Raw genomic sequence first — 20,385 nt, forward strand, 5'->3', positions numbered from 1 at the left:
GCCCCTCTCCCACCTCCCCGCTCCCCACAAGCCCGGCCCTGCTGCCCCCCCCCCCCCCCGCCACCGCCGCGCCCGGAGCACACAAGGACTGCAGGAGGCTGAGGGGGAGGTGGGACGGTTTACCAAGCGCGGGTACAGCCGGGCCCCCAGGGCCCCTCACGCCAACCGGGCACCGAACCGCGCGGGGCTGCTGCCCCCCCGGACCCTCGCTGACAAACATCGGCTCTGGCCCGTTGTGGGTTTCAGACCAGAGCGTCACAAAGCACAGGAGGTAGGGGAAAGCAGCACCTCCTCCCTCTCCTCCCCCCTCCGCGGTACTACAAACCTATCGGAAAAAAAAAAAAACAAAACAAAAAAAAACAAAAAAAAAAACCCAAACTTACTAAGTTTACAAATAGGAGACAAAAAGCTTCAGGCAACAGCTGTCTGGAGCCCGCCCACGGCAGCAAATGGGCAGTGATGGGTCAATTAGGCAGTTTTGCAGTTAATGGGGGGGACGCGATCGGGTCCCCCCAAACTGCTCCAGCCCGGCGGCGGCTGTTTGGGCTCCTCTGCCGCTGTTCAGGCTGACCCCCCTCACCCTGAGCTCAAACCGGGCAGGGCTGCAAGAGCCTGGCAGTTCACGAGAGAACAAACACGGGGCTGGCAGGGACCCCGAAGGCTTCGGGCTCACGGCGGGTTGGGGCACGGACCCTGCTCGTGTGCGGGAGTAGCGCAAGCGCGGTGTCTGGGAGGCAGCTCTGCGTCTGCAGGATCAAACGAGGGATGCTGCTCCTTGCGACTCCAGACCTCCCCGGCCCTGCAAAACCGCTGCCATGCCCGTTTTTCCAAGCCTTGAAAGACAAAAGCAATCCCTGCCTGCTCAGCCGCTGCCCTCTCCGGCCCCTTCTGCTGCAAAACGGGTGGGAAGGAAAACAAATGGAATGAACTCTGCACCTCGGCACAACTGACAGACACTGCTTCAAAGTCTGAAGCCCCTGACCAAGAGGCTCAGGAAAAGGGCAGCAAAAATACCTCAGGTGAAGCTTTGTAAAAGCCAGAAGGGCAGATCTACACTGCAGCTGTGCTTCACAAGGAGCCGGGGGCAGGCAGGCACTGGCTCTCTGCTCGGGCTGAAGTTGCCCAAAGGGATGAGACCAAATCCAGCGTGACAGGAGCTCGGTCTCGAACGCTGCCCGGAGGCTTTGGCACTTTCTGCAGCTGAAAGTGCTTCCGGATCCAAGCCCATCATTACTGCAGGCCCCTTGGAGTGTGAAAAAAGTGCAGAGCTAATGCATAGTTATAAAGCCAATAGTGAGAAACATCCCCGGGGTAATTAATCTCACTCGAGCAATTAGTGAAGCTACACTGGTTCAGCGCAGAGGTCCGTCCATCTAAGCTCAGTCTCCAGCCATGGATACAGACAGGAGGGCTGGGGCAGGGTGGGGACAGGGTAATCACCACCCCGGGGTTCCTTCCAGGTCCTGGAGCCCAGGAATGAAAATACAACTTTTACAACAGAAAAACCAACCAAAAAAAAAAAAAAAAAAAAAGGCTTTTCCCTCCATTTGATTTGGTCCAAAAAAATTGTGCTTCAGAAGGCAGAAAAAGCATCAACAGCCATGGCTGTTTGCAGCCACTTACTGAAGATGCCTTGCCTCCTCACTATTTACAGGGATATGCTTTAAAACCTGTTCCATTTAACTTCTCCTCAAAATTACACTCACTCTGTAGCCAGGCATTGGTACAGAGTAGGATGAGCTGCTTGGAGTGGTTACAGATAAGGGACAATGGTGTTCTGTCTGAACAATTTCTTTGGAAAAGTATGAAAATTTCTTTAGTACTGCTGGCTTTTAAAACTGCTCAGTTCTCAAGCAGTTAATGCTCTCAGGGCAACGCTGAAGCTCCTGTTCTGGAAGGGAACTTCATCGTTAAGCGTGACTGGGAAGCTCAAAGCAAACATGGACAGAGCATTTCGCCACCTCTGTGGAGACACTAGGAAAACAAAGCTCTCCAAGCTGGTGGGGCAGGAGTGGTTCTGGGCTGAAAGGGGTGGGGGCACTGCTCACTGCTGTGTCCCATAGCCTGGGGTGCACGTACTGCATTGGTGGAACTAACAGGGGCTCTGACCTCTAATCCACACCTGACGCCTCTGAGCTGCACCATACCTCTAATGCCCTGGTCTCCATTCCTAACTTTGCTGTGTCAACTTGACCACCTCCCTCAGATGCAAAGAACCTGAATAAATTGAGACTGCTCTCCTGCCATGCCACACCGGGTGCTGGGAGGAGGCCACTCCAGAGCTCAGGCCTCCACTCTGAACCTCCTACGATCGTGTCTACACTTTACCAGCCAGAGTCCCATTATGCATCGGTTGCCACCGCTGCCAATAAACGCTGCCGTGAAGAGCTGACATCCAAGCTGCAGAGCAGCTTACAGCTCAGAGCTGCTGCTGGCGAGGAGGTGTGGAGGACACCAGCTACCAGGAGGGAGCTTCCCACCTGCACTGCAGGGCACAGGCGCTCACCACGAGTGTTCAGTCGTAATGGCAGTGATGTTCTCCATGACTCAATGCACAGTCCAGTCCTTGAGATCAGGGGTTTCTGGATGACGCTTGGTATAGCTGTTACATGAGTTTCCCCACAGAGTCTGAACAGGAGCTGGAAAAAACATGAGGGTGGGTGGCAAACCAAGGCCTATGCACCGAGAATGTTTACAGATTCAAGTATTTTCACTCCTGTAAAAATTTGCCTGAACTCAAAAGGGCAGGTTATGTAAACTGGTATCACTTGAAACTTAGCCTCAAACCAACATCATGAGCAAAGCCTCAGTCCTGGGACTGTCTGCATCTTAACTGTTGTAATCAAAATAGATCTCTGAAGTCTTTGGCCATTTCCATGGGGTATTTAAGTGCCTTTGTTTTTAGGCCTGAAGGTGTGGTTTTGCTCTTTGCAGTCCTTCCTTCAGGAACTGCAGGTAAGTTGCAGTAGAAGGGTCTTCAAAATTGGTCGAGAAACTAAAGATGCTACTTTCAACATCTTCAGGCTTCATAGAAGTAATGTCCAGGAAGTAGTTGGCATTGATATGGTGAACCTGAGAAATAAAACAGACAGAGAGACTTTATGGGCCAGAACAATTCCCCATCCATTGCCTTGGCCTCTGTCCAGGACACAGGTAACAAGACTATAACAACTCTTAAAGAATCCCTAGTACTTTGCAAATGCTAATTCAGCATCTGTGATTCAGGTGTGCATTTTACAGAGAAAGATATGTGAAAGACAACAGTCTGTTTCTTCCCCCAGAAGTGGTGACCCCTCACTTAGGATAAGATGATGAAGGTGATTTGGGAAGAATCACTCAGGTGTAAAACCTAGTTCTGAGCATGGGCTGGGGAGATGGCAGCCCGACCACGCTGACTGCTGGGGTGCTTGCTTGCTCTCAGCCCAGCAGGGCCGCAAAAACAGCACCTGAGCTTCAAACGCCTCCGTGCTTTCTGCTCCTCCGTGGAGGTGGGAAAGGGGGGACGTGTGGCCACTAAGCTGATGCCGCCCACCAGCCCACAGCCTCATCTGGAGGGGAGCCACTGAAGAGCCAGCAAGGAGTCATTGCACGCATTACTAGCGAATATCTGGCAAGTGTGGGGCACAATCAGATTAGCCCTGGCAGGATCTGCTGCTGCAGACAGCCCGGCAGCGAAGTGCTGCGCTGTCAAGTGTCAGGAACTGTTGTCGTTCTTCAAATTCAAGACGGGGGGGGGGGGGGGCTGCTGCGGGGAACAGCAGAGCCAAAGCGTGTGGACTTGCTAATGGCTGACCTGCTGTGACAAACTCGGGGAATCAAGAGAAAGATAAATGTGCTAGAAGGCGCTGATAAGGAGACATTTTCTCCAAAGCATGAGCACAAGGGACAATGGGTGCAGGAAACAGCTACAATGGCTTCCCAAAGGTCACTGACTCCAACCAGGGACAAGGAAGAATCACAGGCAGATGTTTGGTTCAAGTCTGATTATTCCCCCCACCTGCCCAGAGCTGCTGTTGTTCCACCTCTGAATAAAAAGACATTTGTTTCAGATTTCTTGATAGAGCTGCCGTCTGCCACAGCATCCCTGAGAGCATTGCACCGTGAGGGACTACGGCCCCACAACAGCTCCAGGAGCCAGGGAATGGCTGGGGGAGCAGACACTCGCCTCAGGGTCTGCAGATGACCCTGAAAAGAGCACATTCTGATGGGAAGAGCCAAGCCATCTAAAGGGGTAACGAACATACCACCGTGCCGTTGGGGAGGCAGATGATCATCTCCACGGGGAAGTTGTATTTCTCCAGGTGCAGGTCAGCCAGCTTGCTGTAGAACTCATTCTCTCTGTTGCTCTGTAAGGAGAGCCCAAAGAAACATGCCTGCACACACCAAAACTAGTAGGAGGGGTACACCCAACACAGGAGGAGGAGGCAGACCAAAAAGCTACCCTGCAGCATGGCAGTAACTGGCTCCATTCTCACCATCTGCTTTACTATTCCCCTTCAGTCAGTCTCCACCTCACTTTCCAACTGTAGATTTTATCCCTGAACAATAAAAATCACCCCATCATTGGCAGTTCCCAGGCACACCAACAGCCTGATCCCAGCTTGTCCTAGAGTCTCCAGCCTCATGACTAACCCCAGCTGACAGCACAGACCCAGAGAGTAGCTCATAAGCGAGGAAAGGCTCAATCAGCAGACCCAGGGTTCAGACAGCATTTGGTTGCTCCCTGGTTTAGAGAGAAGTCAGTTTGATGATGACACAAATGGCCTTGGGCAGGGCTATCTCGCAGTGAAACATCTAGTTTAGCTTTTAATACTGGCTCCCTCACAGAGCGAAGCGGGTCATTGTGCTGTTTTCTTAGTCTGCTTCCATCTGGTGTTTGTTTGGCCCCTGCAATTGCTAGGATGTGGAGGGCTTGGAACCGAAATCCCCCCTGGCACAGGTGGGAGTTCCCTGCTCCTGCTGGCACCCCCATGCCAAGCACCGTCTGTGTTTAGCAGCACCGAATGCAAAGAAAGCAGATGTGGCCATGGCACTCACCTGCAGCTCTTCCAGCTCCTTCACCAGAGACCAGCTGCTAATGAAGCTCTCGTTCAGCAGGGCGAGGATGGGCGAACTTTCCAGGACGGTCTCCCGGAGAGTTCGCCCTGAACCTGGCATAGGAAGAGAGGCAAACAGTGCTTGCTGAGTTTCCTGAGCTGACTGTTGCCATGTTTGATGTCACCGCAACGCTATCGCTCTGGTTGCTGCAGTGGCTAGCTCGGGCTCCCCACAGCCCAGCCCATTGTCTTTCTCTCTTGTTGGCAGTTTTCCACAACTTATTGTTTCCCATATGTGCTGCTGGCAGAGCACCAGAGCAGACCCCAGCCACTTGCAAGGCAACAGAAGGACCAGGACAAGCTTGCCATGGAGGCTCACTGGCTTGGTGTATTTGGGAAAGGATCAGGCCCTGCAGACCCACCCTGTGTGCTTCTTGCTGTCCATGCCGAGCAGAGTCCATACAAGCTGGAGAGTTTTTTAAGGGCAGATAGGACTAAAGACATCCGCCCATTGTTCCTGCCCAATGCTCTCAGGTGTGGAGGGGGAAACTGCTACATATCAGGACAACCCCAAGCCCATCTCTGGCTCAGGCATCAGGGACAAAGCAGAGAGCAGCGTCCCGTTCACTGTGCAGATGCTGCCTCTACCCAAGCAGACTGAGAGGGGAAGAGAAAGGAGAAAGATCAGACCCATGCATCCACCTCGACAAAGGCACCTGAATTAGTGAGTTGGTCTAGGGTTTGTCTCAAATAGATCTGGTCCTGCCACTGAAGACCTAAGTTCTGATCAGTAATTCCCTACTTCCAGCCCTTTTCTCTTCAGAATCTTCAGTGCCAAAATGAGTAATATAACATTTACCACTGGCTCGTGACCAGCTCCCTGACCCCCAGCTCTTCTCAGAGCCTGAACGAGGTACATCATTCCTCCAGACACACTGGGCATGGTCTCACCTCAGCAGGACTGGTCATCCAGGGCACCCCACAACAGGATCGAGTGCACCAGCTTCTTTTCTGCTTTTGCTCTCTCGAAAGCTTGTGTGAAGGGAAGATAGGAGACCTGGAAGCAGAGAGACAGCTTGAGGAACAGACGCAGAACAGCCCATCTCAAATACAAGCAGGGTCTGAAGGAACCAGACCTCAGACATCCCACAGGTGACACACAGAGAATTTAATCTGCAGTAGTTCCTGCAGATTAAAGCAAGTGACAACCCCTCTTCCCAGGGACAACTTCATCTCCTTGTGAGACTGTAGCGAGTCCTCACAGCATGTGGGCTGTTACCAGCACCTGCAGAGTCCCATCTTTACACACTGCAGAGAGCATCTGCACAACTGCGGGCAGGCTGCCTGCAAACACACCTCAGCAGCCTGGGAAATCTGGCCTTGAGATATTTATTACAAAACTGCACTGAAACAGCCTAAAAACTGGCTGGGAGGGACCCTGCGCAGAAACTGTTCCGATCGCTTAAATGAAGGGAACTTTATTAACATCTTGGCAGCTAAAAAGGACATTTGTAAGCTCAGGCACAAGGAGTCAGCCATTGAAACGTGTCCCTTCAGCCAAGGAAGCAGTGACAGGCAGTAGCCATCTGCTCCACAGGCTACTGGCATGTTATATAGTTTAGGTCACCCAGTGCTATAAATTTGTGTCTCACTGCAGGGTGCAGAGGCACAGGCGGATTGTGTGTTTTCTGCTGATAAGGAAAGCTTGGTCCAAAGGTAGCTGAACATTGCAAAAGTAACGCCAGAGGAAAACTATTTGTAAGCAGTGTGATTACCTGCCTTGCTCAGAAATCGCGTCGGTGGCTACTGATAAGAGGAAGGAAGGATGAGCCTACATTTACAATACACGCCTGAGACACATGACATCTAGGTTTTGCTCCTGCCTCTGCTGCTGTGTAACCCCAAATGGCCTTTCAGAGATGCTGTACTCCCTCATCTGGAAACTGGAAATCCATCAAGCCACACACACAGTGCCTGGGAGGCGCACGCTGAGCTGGGAGACCCTCACACTGTTCTGAACGCTGATCAGGTTGTAGCCTCTGGTTTCTGCTGGTCCTCGAGGTGACTGGACCTCTCAGTGAAGATGATCTGCCCCGAATAAACGTGCCAAGGAAGAGCCCGGCCCCTTCCTCACCTTCTTAAATGGATACATGGCCACTTCCAGTTTCTGGGCTGCCTCTTCCCAGGGGATTTCCTGCTGCCAAGCTATCTCTTCGAACACAAACTGAATGGGCTCCCCTGAGGGATCCCTGCTGTCAATCACATTTCCATTCTCGTCATGGATCACAGAGGGGATTGAAGGCCCTGTTGATTCCAGCTCCATCTGCAGGAGAACAGGCTGAGTTGGACATTGCAGAGATCCTACTCCTGGTTTTTCTCTACTCCAGGACAGCATAAAGAGGCAAAATAAGACCATGCAGCTTCTAATGAAGATACAGCTTGATCAATTGTCTCCTGGAGCTGCAATTTACCAGTTGCAGATGTGTTTTATTAGCGAATAGCAGGAAAGCGACTTAATTTCCTCCAGCTATTGTCTAACTGTGCTCACTAGATTGGAAATGCATGAGACCTGTTCACTCCATGTTCCCACCTTCCCAGTGGAGATTTTTGACCGTGGGACACCAGATCCTTAAAAATCGCTGGGACCTGCAAAGCTAGCTGGAAGCTCTCACTCGCATCACCAGCACAGCCCTTACACAGCCCGTGGCTAACCACAAGAGGGTGCAACAGCTGTTCAGGAGCTTCCCTGTAGTTCAATTCTGGTACATCTGAAATTATTTTGAAAGTCTCTTTTCCTGACTTTTGGCAATCAAAAAGGAACATGGATCTAGTTTAGGAGAAAAGGGGACTGTTAAATTCAGGCATTCAAAATCCTGACTTATGTTTCCTGTCCCAAGAGCTGGGATTACTACAAAATAGAGGAAAAATCTCATGCAGCTTCTAAATTCAGACACGCTGTTGTTCTTACACCCCTGTGAGCTCAAGGCTTGGGTTCAGCTCCTAATCTTCCCCCACTGCATGTCAAACAACTTTTTAAAAATGGAAAAAGTCGTATGACTGGCATCTTAGGATTCAACCCACACAGAGGGAAAAAATAAAATATCACAAGAACTGGCAATAGGGAACCATACTGCTGCAGAGGACGTATGCAGATCAACAGAGATTATATTATTATATTGAAATGTTCAAAATAAAGCTCTAAAGAGGGATAACTGAAGTTGTACAGCCTAGGGGCATGGCACCATAAATCCCTGCTGAGACGCTCCAGGCATATGGAGGACAGAGAGTGACTACAGACCTGAGGCAGGTAACCGATATCGACTTCCATGTTGCTGCTTTCACTCGCCCCGTACAGCCACTCCATATCAACGTTCAGAGACCTGCAAGGTGAACCCGGTACATTCAGAGTCACCCAGGGCTAAAGCTGTGAATGGGAAACCCCAAACAAGTGAGAACATCCAATGCTTCTCTTGCAGGGTTAACACTGAAGGCCAGAACCTCTGGCCCCTTGGAGATCACGGTGTTCCCTGCACAGGAACAGCAACACTAGATCCCTGCTGGATCAGGGCCCAGGCACACACTCAACACTCTGGGCAAATGTGCTCACACCTTTGAGTACTGTCAGAGTATGGAAGAGAGAGGTCTCTTTGCTCCCCCTTCCTTCCCAGCACTTAACTTGCACATTCTGATCCTGCTGAACTTTTAAAAGTGTTTTTTTGGAAGTGAAAGGCTTTTGTAAGGAGTTGCTGGCAGAGCCGTAAATGTCTGCTTGCTGTAACAAATGTGCTGACAGAGCCATAGGGATTGAGTCGCCAGGGTAATGTTATAATAGAATTTTCACTCCAGCCGTCATGGGCAAAGAGATTTGAAGCTTCTTTCCCCTGAAACGCTTCCAGCTGCTTGCCAGAGAGCAGGAATGAGCTAGTGCAAAGCTATGCACACAAAACCTTAACCTGTGAAACACCAAGCAAAAAATAGGTTGAAGCAAGAGCGTCAGGCTTTGCTGAACTTCAGTGCTTTAAGCCAGGCACTGGGATTGCCAGCGGCTGCTCTCTACACCCTGACCGTTTCTCCCCATCCTCCAAGTACCAAGGGACAGCTACTGGTGAGTGAATTAGACCCTGAAACGGGTCAGGGATCCTCAGCGACTAGTACAGATGCATTTGCCAGTTTTAGACAACTGCAGAGCTCAATTCACTCAGATTTTCCAGGGATGTGTGCTGAAAAGCATGAGCACGTCTATCACAGTCACCTAAGGAACCTTCTGCAGCTTGCAACAGGTATGTGACACCTGGAAGAGTCCCCACCACAACCAGGGACTGCTGGGGCAGGCCAAGGGGAGCAGTGCTTGCAGCAATGCTACTAACGAAGAGGTTGCTGTCTGTCTCTAGGGCAATATCAGGACAGCTTAAATTCCCCATCCCTGTGTGTCTTCCCACGTGCCTGCAGGTACCTCCCTCTAAAGTGGTTTGGCACAGGCAGCTCAGGCTTGGACACTCAGCTGAAGCATGTGCCAGTTGCAGCCAGGTTGTGCAAGGACATCCATCCCCAACCCCATGCTCCATGTCCCCAGCAACCTCTGCCCTGCTTCCCCCCGGTCCCTCCTCTGCCCTTGTCCTTCCCTGCTTCTTCCAAGCCAGTTGCCCTCCAGATCTATTGATAAACAGAGCTATTCCTGAAAAATTGCATCAGAAACAGTTTAGGGAGCTACTGTATCTAGAGAATTGAGGACACGATGACCGCGATGACCGCTGGCAGAGAAGGATGTACGGGGAAAATAGATAAGCAAACAGCAGAACAAGCCTGGCCAAAGCTCAGACTGCAGATCTGCCTTCTCTACACGGGCCTGGATGCCCACATACCACAAGGGACAGGGCTGTCCCTGCACCTGGATCTTCACAGAAAGAGAGCCCACCAGCTTCCCCCCATGTGTGGCCCCCAGTCCTGCACAGGACAGGATCCCTGAGCCCCTGGGTTCCACTGGGCTTCATTTATAACAATTCTCAAGTCTGTTCAGCACTCGGGAAGAAACAGCTGTACCTGTTATTAGGGACAAAGAGCTTAAACTCTCGGACATGGGAAGAATCCTTGGAGAGAATGATGTGACCTGTGAACTGGCCTGGGGAAAACCAGAAGGGGAAGTCTGGTGGCTCGTTCAGCTGGAACTCAGCGTGGATCCTGAAACGAGAAAGGAGCCATCAGCTGCAGTGCTGGGAGGAGAGAATGGATCATGCACTGCAGATGACAGCAGGGAAAAGTTATCTCCAGGCACCAGAGATTATGAAGCTAAATTGGTGCAGAGAGGTTCAGTTCAAAAAGCTTTTCATGTCACACGATGAAGAGAATAAAAGACTAGAGCAGATCCCCTGGGTCAGGATCATCTCCAGTATCAATGCCTTTTGGAATTGGGCAGTAAGTGCCCATCCAGGAAGGATGAATTACGTTATCATTCCTTGAAACACAGGAACAGAGTAAGACCCCTTCACTCTCCCTTTCAGCTCGATCAGGGAAATAAAAGCTGTGTGTAACACTCACAGTAAAACAAGAGAACAAATTCCCAGACTCTCCCCCTTGGAAAGGCACCCCACCCCCAATCAACCAAGATCTAACAAATGTCTTGCTGATCAGATGCTCCCCTTTCAGCCAGGGATAGCTCTAAACCAAGGGTGGTGGAGAACAACTGCTGTCCTGCAACTGGGCAACAGCTCTTGCCTCAGCAGGGCCTCACTGGGAGCACGGGTGCCCTCTTTGGGTGTCAGCAAAGCACCACACGGGCAGGAGCTGGCTGTGAACCATCCTCTTCCTCCAACTGCTTTGCCTCCCTCCCAGCCAGAACACATCTGGTCTTGCTTGGGAACATGACTGCACGTGCAATAACATGCACATGTTCTGCTATGGGTTCACAGCAGCCTTCTCCACTCCCCTGAGATACGGAATAAATTCAGAAGTGCCCCCAAACCCTCCTCTAACACCCTGGACCCATGGCCTTACCTGAATGCTATGGTATAGTAGAAGGTGCTGATGGCTTGGATGCAGGCCACAGCGCCTTGGGGAGCAAAGCGGGTTTTGACAAAGGGGCGTGGGTGGAACATGCTCAAAAGCCTGTGGATTATGATCTAGAGAAAGAATTGTAAGAGAGCAAAAATGAGAACAGTTCCTCCACTGCAGGTCAGCTGCAGTTCCAAAGTAACTCCCCACCAGATCAGGAAGGCAAGAGAACTGCTACGACTTAAAAATTAGCTTGGAGACCTACCCAATCACAAAAAAAGGAGATAAAGCAAGAGGCTGCTTTTTAAAATGAATCCATCTTCTATGCTTTTTATGCTATTCCCATTGTTTGCAAGTTTCTATCATCCCAGTTGGTTGAATGTCTGAGTATGCTAAACTGATCTATGAGGCTGCCTCCATCAATACTACTTAAGAGTTTGGAAGAGAGGGTGTTCAATCAATGAGCACACCAGGCTGTGAAGGTGCATCAACTATGTGATCACTAACACCCACCCAGGCACCCTGGGGAGAGCGATATACACGCCTGGCTTTACAAACTATGTACACACATAATTTCACTTGTCAGTGAAACGCTCACCTCTGGGGTGGCACATGGCAACTGTTCCACAAGGCACGATCACTTCATACAAGTGCGTTCTGAATAACCCTCTCCCCTTCCTGTCCAGGGAAGACTAGCCTAAAAACCCAAATACTTCAATGAAGCAAGGTGAAGTTACTCAGGTCAGCCTCATCTGGCCATGACAGACACCCAATGCTTTTGCCTGCTCTCAGTATTTCCTCCAATTTAGGGGATGGTGCTCCTGGCTGTACGTTGCAGCCTTTTTGCTCCCTTAGAAAGTCTAGGAAGAATGCAACAGCCTTGTCTGCCATAGGGACTCCTGAGATTCATCAGGCAAAAAGTTATAGGAACTTCCTCTCAGGTACATAGAAAATAGGCTTCATAGCTCACCTCTTTGCCCTTGGGGGGTGGAGGGTAAAATCTGTTGTTGGAAAGATACCCAGTGAAGATGTTCAATTCACTAGGAATTATCCACCATGGATCCCCAAGATCCAGTTTATTTTTTGGAGGAAGAAAGGCTTTAAACTGCCTGGCAAGCATCACGCCCATAGGGGTTGCTGGGGCAGTCCAATTCCTCAGCCCAGACAGAGCAACATGAGAAATCTGTGAAAAAAAAAGACACTATCAGAGCCTAGACTGGGCTCTTCAATCGCGCAGCTGTGCTGATGGAAGTAAGTAGGCTCTGAAGAAAGGGGGGCAAAAAAAAAAAAAAAAAAAAAAAAAAAAAAAAAATCACATTTTAAATCCTTCCTGTCACCCCAAACACCACCAAATAGTTCACTCAACTTTCAGTTATGTTAGTGATAGGAAATGGGAGAGGGGAACATACCACATAACACCACTGTTTGTGGACTTAGCTCCAGGAGAGCCACCTCTAGTGTCTGCTTCAAGCTTCCCAGGAAGGGCGTATTAACTGGGGCACAGTGCTGCTGAGTGCACTGAAAACAATGAAACGCTGCAGAAAGCAGTGAGCTTGCTCATCAAAGCAAATCCCATGGGCTTGAGCAAGATCATCTCCCCCTCCCAACACGCTAGCACTTATTCCAGCTGATGTTACCAGCCCATAGGATGTGTTTATACCGGAATTTCTGGCCACACACATCCTGCATGATACCTACTCCCAAGAAACCGTCTTTGCTCTTCGTCATCGTTTCCATGACCAAAGGCTGGAATTTAGCCACAATGGACAATGTCTCCCCGCTTGGATCAGGCGTCTCCTCCTCTTCAAATTCTGAGGTGGGAGCAACCCCTAGACAAAGGGAAAGGAATTTAAGCAGCTGTTTCCCCTCCCTCCCCTTTTAAGCAATTGTGATTACACATTTATCCTGGCAAATCCAGGAGCACTGGGAATTTCCCAGCTGTCCCTACGCTGTATGCAGTGGCAGAACTCAGACCCACCCCAGAGGCCAGTTTCAGCTGCATGAATTAAAGGGGAGCCCTCCTTTTAGTGGGAGACTCGCTAAACCCCATGGCTCAGCTAAGCAGTCTCATTTCACCAAGGAGGGATCAGAACATGTGCTTTAGCCAACGCTTTACAGCACAAGCAAACAACTATCTGTATTGTGACTGTACTATAAGCTCTCCTGTACATTATCATCACCACATTTCTCCCTGCTTAGCACCACCAGGACATCAGCCACACACTGATACAGTCTCCAGACATGATCTCTCACAACTGGTGTCTGAGAGACTGCTACAGCTGGAGGAACGCACGAATGAAGTGCTGTGACTCATTAATAGTTCTGGCCTAGCCTGGGCTGAGCTGTATTTGTTGCATTCACCCATCCCAAATCCCCTTTAAGCTCTAGACAAAGTAACTTATGTACTTTGCTAGTCTAGCAATGGGATCTTCTGTCTTATAAAAACTCTACTTTGTGAAAGTGATGTCTAGTGCTTAAGCCTTTTCAAAAACATATAAAGCCTAGCAGCTTCTCTTAGTGTAAATAAGACCCAAAACTGCACCCATAAAAAAATAAACACATGAATGAACTGAAGAGTGCATTATCTTTGGCTTTTGCTTGGTCTGTGCAGAGAGAGCTCTGCAAGGTAGACAGATACCTACCTGTCAGCTTCTCAGCTATCGGCTTGAACTCTTCTGGACTGAGGTACAGATCATTGTTTGTGTCCAGAGAAGAAAAGAGAAACAGCCCCTCACTTCCCAAAGACTTCAGTGCCAGCTCCTGGTTTGGGAAGAAGAGGCAAGTGAGATTTCATTCCAACCTCTTGCAGAAATCACTCCGGACCCTCTCAGCTTCAGAGTTAATTTGCATTCTTTCCAGCACACAAACACGGCAATCAAATCGAAAGATTAATGCCCCTTGGCAGGATTTTGTGCTATTTACAATAGGGATTGGTGTCCAGAAACTGTTGGCATGAGCGTATTAAAACTACATCTGGCTGAGTGATTCAAACTGAATCATTTGCTCAGAGTCGGCCTCAAAGCCTTTTGTCAGAAAAATCTCCAACTTTTTCCAGATAGTCCTAAACCTGCAGATATTCAGAGCACCTGGAGATCATGATTTCTGTAATTAACTGATGTGCAGTGAAACAAAGGCAGTCAAATACATGACTATCCACATTACAAAAACAGAAAGTAAATTAACCGAGCCCTTGTAACTCTGCAGAAAACAACTTCAGTTACACCCGTGCCGAGATCCATGCCAGCGTTACTGCACACAACTGCCCTGCTCCAGTCAGGTTCCCCTCCAGGTCTCCAGCCTCAGGACTGGATGGAGCATTTTGGCCCCTTGCTCTGCAGGGAGCACGGCCTACTCGTTCAGCCACACATCAGGGAGCCACAAATCCCCTGGTTTTCTCCAGAAACTTCTGTGAGATCCCAGCCACCCTGTGCCTCAGTTTCTCCCCCTGCAAAGCTCACACGGAGATCGTCCAGTGGAAAACACCACTGAAATGCAATGTCTCCCTTGGAGCAGCCCCAGAAAGACTTTAGATGCTCCTAGTCATTTCCACTCCGCAGCGCTCAGCACTGAAGGGAAAGGGACAACTTGCGGGCAGAACAAGAGAGCTCCACATCAGTGTGAGAGGAAGAGAAAGACATATAGCAAGTCAGACAAGCTACATCACTGCCAGCCACCCTGCAGCACATCCCCTGTGACCCATCATTTGGGGCAGCTTCTCCTGCCACCCCCGTAAAAGCCTAAAGCTGCAAGGATAAATACTCTGTATTCTGCTGTTTAACCGTGTTTATTCTCTATTGCCTGCAGCACCATTACCATCCCCAGAGCTCCTGAACTAGTTTATTTTCCATCTGTTGCCTGCCAGCCTGAAGCAGCACTAATGCAGCCTGGAAGGCTTTGCTCCTGTCAACTGCAGCAACAAAAGCACTTAAGAGCCTTCCAGGACAGTTTCAGGACTGAGACAGACAGAAATAAAGACCCTGGAATACAAGCCAGAGGTCTGGATGCAGACATGGCTGAGGAAAGGCAAGAAGGGGAATGTGCAGAATCTACACAGCTGAAAGAAGGAATCAAGGAACAAGATGGTTATTTATCTATGCACAGGAAGAATCCACTCCAGACTGTCCACGTTCCTGGGGCCAAAACTGTGCCTTTGTTCCCCAAACAAATGGGGATGGCACATCCTTGGCCCTGTAAATAGGTAACAATATTTTCCTGAGCAACTGCCCTGTTCCCTGACAGCCAGGTGCCACGGTCATGTCATGAAGCCTTGGGCCAGGCTTCATCACCCCTCTCGGCCCTAAATCTTGCTTGTGCACAGCACTTAATGCATTCATCTTGTAAGAGCCCGTGTGATTGCTCAAGGTGGGAGCCAGCTCACGGCGCAGGGTAGTATGCAGGGAGCTCACAATGGCTTCCTCCTCTGCAGAGGAGGCTGTCCTGGATGTGTACTGAGCTCTGAAGAGATGGTCCATTTCCTAGTCCTCTCCACAGCACATGAGTGATTCCCTGCTGATGAATCTTCTAGAGTCTCTCTTCTCTTTGCACTTCACAGACATGAACCTCAAGGGATGGGAGGCAAACAAGTGACAAAGTTTTTAGTTGGCTAGACCGCCTGCTGCTTTAGTATTAGGATCATTTACTTATCAGGGCTGAAGGCAGAAAGAGAACCAGGCATACCTCACACGTACAGAAGAACATCTCTGACTGTGTCTGAGACAGCAGAAGGTGAAGCAGGGAATACTGGTGCCCGGTGTTGGATATTAGCATCCAAAAATCAACCTAAATTGAGAGCATGCTCCCAGCCCCTCAGCCTGCACTTCTACATAGGTTAAGCAATGAAAAATCATCAGCTGCAGAACCATCAGATGATTATTCCTACAACTGCAGCTGGACACAGATACAGTAGCTTTGCGGTCAGGAGACTTATGTGTGTGTGCACCTGTGCCAGCAGCCGGCTGAACGCAGCCTCCCTGCGAACAGGACTGGTACCAGGCTCCTGCCCGCTCCGGAGGACGCTGCCCTCCCCAGAGCTAGTTAAAACAGCCACTGCTCCAGCAAAGGCACGCTCCAGGCAGTACCGGCACGGCGCATCAGTTCTCCACATCCCCATGGAACAGATCGCTCCCTTTGGAAACATTTCTTTCGACACTCACAAAGCACGGCAGCTCAGCGGCAGCGTTGCGCGAGCCCCTCCGCACCGGGACCCCAGGGACCCGCCCGGCCAGAGATAAGACCCCAACCACAGAGGAACAAAGCCTTCTGCAGAGCACACACCAGTCCCGCTGCACTCAGTCAAAAGGGACAATAAAAACTGTGTTTAAAAGGGGAGAGAGATGACAGGGCTTGGCCTTTTGCTTTCTGGTAACATTCACGTTAAAGAAAGCTCTCCAGAGCTTCCGTTTTTTTTTCTTTTTAATTTCTAATCTGGGATCATAAGAAATAAAAAGTTTCCCTGTTTGTGCCAGATAAGTAAGACAGCTTTTTCAGTCTTTTTGTAGAGGAGAGTTGTGTTTTTCACAAAAAGTTCTCTTCTCCCACCTGTTTGTGGGTTGTTTAGCTAAATAAACATTTCCACAGAAAGAGACAAGACATATGTTTTAAGCAAGATGAAGAAAAAATAAAAACCTTGGGCTGTTCACATTTTGTCCTCCTCTCCAGCAATGCCCAGGCACTGACCTCTAGAAAACCTCCAGAAGACCTGGCTCTTTGTCAGGCAGGGCTGAGGTCCTCTCAGCCAGCCTGTGAAGGACTGTCCTGACCCTTCTGTCCCTGTTGGAAGAATTCTTCGAATTAACAAGTTTGACCAATTTCCTCCTTTTTGCAATGCAAGAAGAGACAAAGAGGCATCCTTCAAAACCGTCATTTTACCATAGAAATACCAAGAACAAGAAGTCTGCTCTTTATGTGAACCTTTTTAGATGTTCAAGGATGCACGCCAAAGTGAAGAGTAGGATCTTTAACAATGGCATGCCCTCTCCAAAGCGTGCAGCAGCCATTTGAATCATACGGATTACAATCAAAACCTAAGCCCATTAGCCTAATTTAAGAAAAAACACAACAAAGCCCCTAAAAAAAAACTTTCCCATTTTTCAGCTCACGTCCTCCATTCTCGTACTGCTCCTACAGAGCTGCTTAGGGCACACAAGACCTGCATTTCTAGTATGATAAAAATCCACAAACACAAGGGTTTGGGGCCTTTTTTACAGGGAATAAAGCAGGAAGTAAAGACACCTTCAGAGGCGACGTGGAGAGGAGGAGGAGCTGGCGCTCCCACTCTTCCTCCTTCTTCTGACGGTGCCTGGTGGTCGCCACAGCTCTGTGGTTCTTTCGGCCTCATGGTGGCCACCACAATCCCTGTGGCCACCTCAAGCCTGGTGGCCACTACAGCTCTGCAAAACCTCAGCCTGGCAGTGGCCGCCTCAAGCCACTGGCGTGTGGCGAGTACTCCAGCTCAATGGCCACCTCAGTCTGGTGAAGGCCACCCCAAGCTCCACAGCCGCCGATACCCGTTTGTCCCCACAGCCCAGCCGTGGCTGCCACAGCTTCATGGCCACCACAGCCTGGCGGTGGCCACCTCACTACTGCAGCCATCAATGCCCCGTGGCCACCACAACCCAGCCGTGGCTGCCACAGCTTCATGGCCACCACAGCCTGGCGGTGGCCACCTCACTACTGCAGCCATCAACGCCCTGTGGCCACCACAACCCAGTGGCAGCCAGTACAGTTCTGTGGTCACCTCAGACTGGTGATGGCCACTTCAACCCTGGTGGCCACCTCAAGCCAGTAGCCACCGATGTGTGGCAGTCACCTCAGCCTGGTGGCGGCTATCTCAGCCCCCGTGGCCACCTCAATCCCACTGGACACTGACGCTTGGTGGTCACTTTAACCAACCTCAGTGGCCACCTCAGCCTGGCCACAGCCAACCTAACCCCAGTGGCCACCTATGTGTGGTGGTTTCCTCAGTCTAGCAGCAGCCACCTCAATCCCTGCATCCACCACTGCCTGGTGGCCACCTCAACCCCGGTGGCCACCTCAACCCTGGTGGCCATCGATGCCAGGGAGTCACCTCAACGCTGGTGGCCACCTCAACCCTTGTGGCCACCCCAGCCTGGCCACGGCCACCTCAACCCCAACCTATGCCCGGTGCTTTACTTAGCCTGGTAGTGGCCAGCTCAACCCCAGGGGCCACTTCAGCAGCCACCGATGTGTGGCGGTCCCCTCCGCCCAGCAGTGGCCACCTCACCCCCTGCGGCCACCTCTGCCTGACAGTTACCTCAGCCCCAATGGCTGCCTCAACCCTTCATGGCCACTGATGCCCCCGGTGGCGACGGCCACCTCAGCCCCAGTGCCCACCGCTGCCCGGTGGTCCCCCTCGGCCCGGCAACAGCCACCTCAACCCCGGTGGCCAGCTCAACCCCCGCGGCCCCCTCAGCCCCGCGGCCGCCACCGCCCCGATCCCCACAGCGGCGCGACCGTGTCCGCCCGCCATTTCATCCCTCCCTCCCCTCCGTGAGGGGCAGCGCGGCCTCAGCACCGCCGCCCCCCCCCCCCCCCCCCCCCGCCACTTCTCGCCCTTCCCGTTACCTGCTGCCGGGCTGCTTCAGCGTCCCGGTAATACTTGACGGCGACCAGCGCTGCCAAAGCGGCCAGGGCCAGAGCCAGGCGCGGAGGAGCCGCGCCGGGACCCGCCATCCCGGCCTCGTTCAGCGCCGCCACCGCCGCCGCCGCCGCGCCGCCATGGCCGCGCCGGCCGGGGGAGGCGTCAGGCGGGCAGCGCCCGGCGAGGAGGGGCCGGGGCCGGGCGGGGGCCTGCGCCTGCCCGGCGGGGCCCGGAGCGGGGGAGGGAGGGCGGCCTCCGGCCCCGGCCAGCCCGGCTCCCCCGCTCCGGGCCCCGGCGGCGCCTTCACAGAGTCCGGACGAAACCCCATTTTTGGGGCTTAAATTTATCTGCCGCGGGGAGTCTTGGAGGAGATTAATCTCCCTCCTCTTCAGCAATCTCATTGCATTCCATGATTTTTGCTTTTAATTATCGAGGGGGGAGTGGTGTGTCCTCCCCCCATGAATTTCCAAAGTGGTCTTTGGCCACCAATTCAGTGTTCCCCCAGAACAGCTGTATCCTGCTCCTCTACTTGGTTTCACATCCCCAAAATGGATTTTTTTTTTTTTTTAACCAAATAGTGATTTCACTGGGGTTTAAACCCCAGGACTGCAGGGATGGGAATGGCTTTGCAGCAGTGAGGTGATGGTGCTCATCTGCAGCCATTACCGAGCCTCAGCCTCTTGCCACCACATCATCACCCCCAAATTCTGAGTCATTGCTACCGTCACCCCACATTTTGAGTCATTTCCACGATCCTTTATGACACCCCAAACTTTTCCACCCTCCCTGTGTTCTTTGCGCCCTTCAGGTTCTTCTGCATGGCTGTCACATTGTTCCTTAGCAGTGGCTTGGCCAAGAGATATATATTTAGTCATTTTAATCTTTCCTCATAAATCAGTCTCCTGCTCCTCCTTACATGCAATCCTGCACTGCCACTGAAATCCCTTGATTGCTGGGGAAGATTTAGTACCATTTTCTGCTGCTGCAGGGCTAACAGTGCAGAATGTTTGATCTCTCTAAGGGTAGCAGGAAGCGTTAGCATTTAATCCTTTGAAGCTTTTGCTGTTTCCTAAGCCTGCCTAATCATTTTTGTTTTAGGTTTAAAGAGCATTTTGGTTGGAGATGAGGAGAGCATGACCAAGCCATTAAGAGAGCAGTGGCAGCTGCATCAAGGGAAGGACGAGGCTGGTAATCCTGGGCAGAGCAGGCCAGGAGTGCGTGGAGTTTTGAGCAATTCCCAGGACAAGATAAAAAAATCACACTCTGCATTTTCTTGCAGACCACCACAACCAAGGTTGGAGGGAGCAGGACTCAGACAGTGAAGGTGAGGTGCAGCCTCCTCCCTGGGCACTGTTCCTCTCTCTGCCATAGATCCCCACATAGCCCTGGATGTTTCTCTTGCAGTGATGGTGCAAGATTGGGTAACAACCAGACTGGGAAGCCCAGCAACAGAATCAACACTGGGTTATTTGTAATTCAGATCAGTGTTGTTATTACATCTGCATGGCCAAGGGAGGAAGAAGGTGGGTCCTCCTGCCAGCTCCACCAAAGAAGAAAACAAAACGTTCGTGAAACCCTGCCACTGGCCTTTGCTCTCCACCTCCCCATCCATCAAAGCACCAGTGCTTGGGCCACGGGGAGGAGATGGGAGGAACTGAATTAGCAGAGCACTGAAATAATGTCTGCAAGCAGAGACAGGTGTGAATGTGCTAAACACTCAAGCACTTTAAGCAGATGTGCTTTAAAACTTCCCGGACTCAT

The 20,385-nt window shown here is 51.2% G+C and overlaps 1 protein-coding gene across 1 annotated transcript; it reads right to left on the reverse strand.

Moving 5' to 3' along the window:
- Positions 1-104: 104 nt before the first annotated feature.
- Positions 105-18,793, reverse strand: SELENON (selenoprotein N). The gene is made up of 12 exons (XM_033003215.2): positions 18,609-18,793; positions 13,667-13,784; positions 12,723-12,853; positions 11,995-12,207; positions 11,028-11,152; positions 10,077-10,214; positions 8,335-8,416; positions 7,171-7,359; positions 5,988-6,093; positions 5,038-5,150; positions 4,245-4,346; positions 105-3,072 (listed from the first exon to the last, which is right to left on the reverse strand). Exons 1-12 carry the CDS (start codon positions 18,714-18,716, stop codon positions 2,902-2,904), a joined length of 1,596 nt encoding a protein of 531 aa, XP_032859106.2. The 5' UTR covers positions 18,717-18,793; the 3' UTR covers positions 105-2,901.
- Positions 18,794-20,385: the final 1,592 nt, after the last annotated feature.

This window comes from Tyto alba, unplaced genomic scaffold, assembly GCF_018691265.1.
Source record: "Tyto alba isolate M040663 unplaced genomic scaffold, T.alba_DEE_v4.0 Super-Scaffold_20, whole genome shotgun sequence".
NCBI classification, from domain to species: domain Eukaryota; kingdom Metazoa; phylum Chordata; class Aves; order Strigiformes; family Tytonidae; genus Tyto; species Tyto alba.